Source organism: Metarhizium robertsii (genome assembly GCF_000187425.2).
Source record: "Metarhizium robertsii ARSEF 23 chromosome Unknown MAA_Scf_13, whole genome shotgun sequence".
Classification (NCBI taxonomy): Eukaryota; Fungi; Ascomycota; class Sordariomycetes; order Hypocreales; family Clavicipitaceae; genus Metarhizium; species Metarhizium robertsii.
The window spans coordinates 79,906-86,300 of record NW_011942153.1 but is presented as its reverse complement, the minus strand read 5'-3'; the positions used below and the strand labels follow the sequence as shown (position 1 = coordinate 86,300).

The window sequence follows — 6,395 nt, the reverse complement described above, 5'->3', positions numbered from 1 at the left end:
TCGAACAGAGGACCTGAGGAAGATCGGCAAAGACACGGTAAATTCTTCGTTGCCGGCGGGCGCTGCGGCAGATGACGCTCCTCGCGGGGCCAACGTGGGGCAGTGGTGAGCACTGGATCACATTGTGCCATGGAAGCTGGCAGAAACCACAAATGATGCCTTTCGCGTTCCGCTATGGCATGTGATTGTGGCTAGAGCAGGCTCCTAGGCCCTTCTGAGCGAGCCGACAATTCTGTTGTCGACGAGAGAGAACGTGACGAAACTGTTCCATACAATCAAGTCGTTCCCAGAACTAACCGAGGGACTCAAGAAGAGGCTGGGATGGGCGAGGTATCGACTTCACAACGGCGGAAACCAGTACGACATCCGCAGCCATCTGGAAGCCAAAAAGGAAGCAGCGGCGTTAACAAGTCAATCTCCATCACTGCTGCGGCAATTTTTGGCGCAAACGGAGCCCCTGAAAGGCGGATGTCTGCCGAAGAAATGGATGATGCAGAGGACACCGATGGTCAGCTGTCTGTGAGCGATGAACGAGACTCTGGGTCTGAACTCGAGCCGGAGTCCGATAGGAAGAGTATGGAGCTATCAGAAGAGCTCCTTGGAGATGTGTGGTGAGGAACAATGTATTTAGCACTATTGAATGGGGTAGAGTGTATGAATAGTGATGAGCTTCTCTACGTTAGGAGCAGCTGTGATTTGCGAAGCCCATAAGCAAATCTACGTCCTTTCTTGGCGGGCATAGCATGCTGCTGCTTTGACCATCCGTCCTATGTGATCTTCATTCACGGCCATCGTGATGATGATAATGCTTCTTTTGAGGGTTTAAGGAGGCACAGTGGGCGTAGAGTCCAACATCCGTCGGAGACACTGAGAGTAGCCATAATTGTAGCTAATTGATGAATGATTATGGCCACATATTTCTTTAGAACTAATACAAGGAATTCAAGAGCGATGAAACTGGACGACCTGCGTGTAGACAACCTTCCAAGACCAGCGAACATGTTGGAAGCGCCATTCGCACTTTTGCTTTTACCGAATGCCACTTCCCGCCGGATTCAATATTGACATCCTGGAGAACAATCTTCTCTACAGTTGTCTGTTCCTCTGTTGTCGCCTGATGACAGAGGAGCAATGGCATTAGCTCAGCCTTCGTAGTAGAGCAATTGACCAGCTCAAAGACTCGCAACGGCAGCTCATGCAATGTCTCGGGAAGGTCTGCAAATTCAGGCACATCACCAGATCCGGCGCATCACCCGAAAATCCCTTTATGGGCTTGCGGCTGAGTCCTTCTGCATACCCCGCACTTGCAGCATGACTGATCAGTGTTTGCGACGACGGTGATGGTGCCTGCCTTATCGCATGAAGCATGGCCTTGTGGCGAAAATCCTCTCCTTTATCCTGGCAACGCGCCGATTCAATGGCTTTAGGGCCTTGCGATGCGGCTACTCCAACGCGACGAAGCAGGCAACTGTAGCCTTACCCCGGACCTCTCCTCCGACGATGTCCCCCCTTCCGCGATCCTTTCCCACACCTGGGGACCAGACGAGGTATTCTTCGCGGACCTGGCGAAGACGCCAAGTGATTGGCAGCACAAAGCCGGTTACCACAAGATCAAGTTCTGTGCTGACCAGGTGAGACGACACGGGTTGCAATTCTTCTGGGTCGACACTTGCTGTATCGACAAATCTGATAGCATCGAGCTTCAAACTGCGATCAATAGCATGTTCCGGTGGTATCGCGACGCAAAACGATGCTACGTCTACCTGCCCGATGTCTCTGGGCCTGCGGCCTCCGGTCAGCGGAAGAGCAAGATGCCGTGGGATGATGCATTTCGACAGAGTAGATGGTTCACTCGTGGATGGACATTGCAAGAGCTCATCGCCCCAAAAATAGTCGATTTCTATTCAAAAGAAGGGGCTTGGCTAGGTGACAAGCAGTCATTAGAGCCTATGATACGCGACATTACAGGTATTCCTGTGAGGGCTCTGCGTGGTACACCTTTGTCCGACTTTACTGTCTCGGAACGTGAGGCATGGGCACGCAACCGTGTAACCAAATACGAGGAGGACATGGCGTACTCGCTCCTTGGTATATTTGACGTTCATATGCCGCTAATCTATGGTGAGGGGCGAGCAAAAGCACAAAGACGGCTGCGGGAAGAGGTTCAGAAAGCCAGAAAGGGTAAAATCAATCTTAGGACTAATGAGGAGTGGGCCTAGAAACTAACATTGTTAGGGGCACGAGCAAACGATTTCTCTGTTATCTTCAGCCTGTCCGAGGTTCCCGAGATTCACAATTTTGTTGCACGAGAGAGAGAAATTGCAGAGGTGCGCAGGGCAATAAGCTCAGATGGAAGTCGTCGCGTCGTTATCATCCATGGTCTCGGCGGCATTGGCAAGACACAGCTTACCGTAGCATACACAAAGCGATATCGAGATGAACATTCCGCCATATTCTGGTTTAACATTAAAGATGAAGCGTCTATTAAACAGAGCTTCACCAAAGTTGCGAGGCAGATTTTGCAACAACACCCTGATGCTAGCCGCCTTAGTGCACTAGACCTACAGGATAGTCACAACGAGGTAGTCGAAGCTGTCAAGTCATGGCTCAGCTTGCCAGGCAACACCGGATGGCTTATTGTATACGACAACTACGATAACCCCAGATTGACTGACCGCACAGACGACAAGGGAATCGATATTAATCGCTTTCTTCCTACGGCGCACCACGGCTCAATTATTATCACGACACGGTCATCACAAATCGATATAGGGCTTCCGATTCGAATCAGGAAGCTGGAATCGATGGATGACAGTCTCAAGATCCTATCATCGGCCTCAGGCCGAGATGGCTTGCACGTTGGTAAGGGGTTTCGCAGATAATAACCAGGTGTGCCTAACAACCTAACAATTGCCACAGACATGGATGCTATCAAGCTCTTAGGAAAGCTAGACGGGCTTCCACTTGCCCTTGCTACAGCTGGAGCGTACCTGAGGCGGGTTGCAACGAGCTTGGCTGACTACCTTCGCCATTACGAGAAATCATGGGCAAGGCTTCACACAAGCACTCCAAACCTGGGTTCTTACGAAGATCGCACATTATGCTCCACGTGGCAAGTGTCATACCAACAAGTCCAGGAACAAAACCCCCTTGCAGCTCATTTACTCCAATGGTGGGCCTACTTTGACAACGAAGACATATGGTTCGAACTTGTCCAACCCGATGGTGAAGACGGTCCGGCGTGGATATATGACCTAGCTGATGAGCTGAACTTTAATAGCGCGATGGGCACGCTGCATGACTTCGGATTTGTCGAGCCACACACCTTCAGTCCAGATCTGATCGAATCAAGGGGATACAGCATTCATAGCTGCTTGCACTCTTGGGTCATTCATATATTAAATCAAGACTGGGATGGCTATCTTGCTAAGCTCGCGGTAAAATGCATAGCCTCACGCGTTCCTCCACATAACGATGCTCAGTTCTGGCTGCTTCAAAGGCGACTTCTGCCGCATGCAATGATGTCTCGCGCCACAATTCAAGATAGCGATGAAGACTTGAATCGAGCCTTTCACAGCCTAGGGGACCTTTACGCGGACCAAGACAAGCTGCAAGAGGCCGAGGAGATGTTTTTACGAGCGCTTCAAGGGTACGAGAAGGCGTGGGGACGTCAACGCTAGACACGGTCAACAACCTAGGTCTTCTTTACGCGAACCAAGGCAAGCTGCAAGAGGCCGAGGAGATGTACTTACGAGCGCTTCAAGGGTACGAGAAGGCATGGGGACCGGATCATACGTCAACCCTAAACACAGTCAACAACCTAGGGAACCTTTACGCGGACCAAGGCAAGCTACAAGAGGCCGAGGAGATGTACCTACGGGCGCTTCGAGGGTACGAAAAGACCATAGGGCCCCAAAATATTACAAGATACCGGCCAGCAATTAATACTACGCGGAATCTAGGAGCCTTGTTATGGAGTCAGGGCCATCTACTAGAAGCCAAGAGATACTATCAATGCGCTTACAGTGACCTCAAGGAACTATTCGGACCATCGCATAAAGATGTTCAGTCGCTACGGAATGCTCTGCTAGACCTGAGTTCTGCTGTTGGATCCTCAAAGGGATAATGCAGTACTGCAATAGGGGTATCAATAAAAGTCAATTCAAGTCTATCTTCTATTCAAGGTAGGAAAAAGGGGGAGCGTTGGTAGTCACGATATCTATACATGGTGTTACCCCTATTACGGGTCTACACATGACGTTACACGTGATATGAAGTTGTGAATATTGCAACATCTGCAATCGAGGGTGAGTCCGTATTGACTGTTGGTGCAGATACGCCAATGCCAACGCCAACACAAGCCCGGGAGAACAGATGCCGAGACCCCCTTACAAGAGTCTCAGGTATTCGCTCGAAATGAGAACTCATAGTTAATAATTCCATTTGGGGAGAATACATAATTAAGCTTATAAGTTTCTAAAATACTTCGAACACCCGTTAAGTTGGCAAGGCAATGGACTTAACAGCTGAATATCCAGCCCGAAGGGTAATACTTTGTGTCTGCAATTGAACTTCCTGATCGAACCCCTACAAACCGGCTTCCACCTATGACAGGAACTACAGCAGTTTTGATAGTCTTCAAATCTACAAAGAGGGTTTTACGTTGATTGATAGAGGTTTCTCTATCGCCTCATCGTAGACCCAGAGTTATCATGTGCTATATACATATCAAGCCTCTCTACGTAAATCTTGTAAGGACATCGTCTAGTCAAGGTAGACTGGTGGGTACGGTGGGTTAGTTAGCTGTTGTGCCTGACGGTGTTGTTGGTCAACGAGGCGCATCGTCATCCCTGTATTATTGTTAGCCGTAAACCTATGACGTAAAAAATCACAGCTATATGAACCTTCCGTGGGTGTGTGGTTGCAGAGGCTCTGACGATCGAAAGGCGCCTCAAGGAGTAAGCCCTGCAGCGACGTGACCCGTGAGACAGCAACATAGCTAATACCAGCCTGAAAGTCGCGTGTAGAGAGGTCCGTAACTATTTGATCTTTCGTTAGGCTTTGGCATTTGTGAACTGTGATAGCAAACGCCACGATTAGGGGAAACTGCGTGTGAGCGCAGGTCTCGTTGCCCACTAGGAAATCACGAGTCACAGGGAAGATGGGGCAGATTGTCCTGCCCTCGTTAGTTGTTAGGTACGACGGTCCGTCATAGCTATCGAAATCCACCATAATAACAGCGGGGGGATCTTTATATGGGTCGGCACCGGTGCTCCAGGCGATATCGTATACAGTACCCTGGGCGCCGTTAACTAGGCCGGCTGGCTGCCATAGATTAGTTGTGAGCATTACCCTGGCGCCCTTAGCCACCGGGAATTTGTTAGATAGATTTCCAGCATTATCACTTTGCGCTTGTGCTGCGCCCTTGCCTTGATTCTTTGCCTCCACTTGTACTACTGGGGCGTTGAGGTGCACCATATGTTGTAATTATATTCGTTAACTCGCACCTTTGTAGAATACACCCGTAAAGTGTCCGTAAAGCTGTCGATCTCGCTCTGCGTTAGCTTAGCCTGTACCCGACTGCTAAGAAGGTTCCAGGACGGAATAGATAACTTAACTTCACGCAATTCCTGTAACGCCTGACGGAACCGGGCCTGCCCATCACCAACCTGCCGTTGTACCGTGGTCAGAAAGACGGTGCGGTCAAACAACTGGTAGGCGGCCTGTCCTTTACTTTCCAACGAAGACAGGCTGGTGCTAGTCGAATATAGCGGCTTTTGCCGGACTGGTGGCAACTGGAAGAAATCACCCACAAGCAAGACGCTCACACCACCAAAGAACTCGAGGCTTCGCTGTGGAAAGGCCTGCCGGAGGCGGGAATCGATCCTCGCTAGCTGCTGAAGCCCAAGTATGCTCTTCTCATCGATAACGAGGTATTTGACGTACCGTAGGCGGGACTGAAGAGCAGCTGCATCGGCTGGTGGAAGATCGGTAAAATTACCACCCACTGGGAGACGTAGCAACGAAGGAATTGTGCTGCCTTGTATCTGGTTACTTGCAACGCCGGTTGGCGCCACGCGGCAAATAGGGGTTGGATTTGGCAGGGCAGCCGCCTGCAGATGGGAGGATAGCACCTTGATGAGGAAGGACTTACCTGTTCCACCACCACCATCAACGTGGAGAAGGACTTGGGTAGGATTCTGAGCCTGAAAGTGGCCTAGGATAGTGTCGTACACAAGGCGTTGTTGTTGGTTCAGCTCATCACGCCAGTGAGGGCCGAGAACCTCCACATCGTTGGCTACGGGGTGGCTAGCAATGAGGCCTTTCCAGTGACTGTCTCGCAATTCTGGGTAAGTGCGCCCGTGAAGCCGCGCCAGGTGCCCGATGCCGCCTTG

The 6,395-nt window shown here is 50.5% G+C and overlaps 3 protein-coding genes across 3 annotated transcripts in view; 2 read left to right on the top strand and 1 right to left on the bottom strand.

Moving 5' to 3' along the window:
* Nucleotides 1–321: 321 nt before the first annotated feature.
* MAA_11668 (uncharacterized protein) lies at nucleotides 322–615 on the top strand (the record flags this gene model as incomplete). The annotated part of the gene is made up of 1 exon (XM_011412583.1): nucleotides 322–615. The coding sequence occupies one exon, from the start codon at nucleotides 322–324 to the stop codon at nucleotides 613–615; it is 294 nt and encodes a 97-aa protein (XP_011410885.1).
* Nucleotides 616–1,436: 821 nt separating this feature from the next.
* Nucleotides 1,437–3,680, top strand: MAA_01285 (kinesin light chain 1; the record flags this gene model as incomplete). The annotated part of the gene is made up of 3 exons (XM_007819283.1): nucleotides 1,437–2,181; nucleotides 2,236–2,862; nucleotides 2,920–3,680. The coding sequence occupies 3 exons, from the start codon at nucleotides 1,437–1,439 to the stop codon at nucleotides 3,678–3,680; spliced, it is 2,133 nt and encodes a 710-aa protein (XP_007817474.1).
* A 1,084-nt stretch (nucleotides 3,681–4,764) lies between these two features.
* The window catches only part of MAA_01284 (ATP-dependent DNA helicase PIF1), a gene marked incomplete at both ends in the record, with an annotated part of 1,777 nt that continues 146 nt past the window's right edge, over nucleotides 4,765–6,395 (bottom strand). The window contains 3 exons of the mRNA XM_007819282.2: nucleotides 4,765–4,850; nucleotides 4,905–5,325; nucleotides 5,508–6,309. Coding sequence (XP_007817473.2) covers nucleotides 4,765–4,850; nucleotides 4,905–5,325; nucleotides 5,508–6,309 — 1,309 coding nt within the window. The remainder of the gene's footprint in view (nucleotides 4,851–4,904; nucleotides 5,326–5,507; nucleotides 6,310–6,395) is intronic.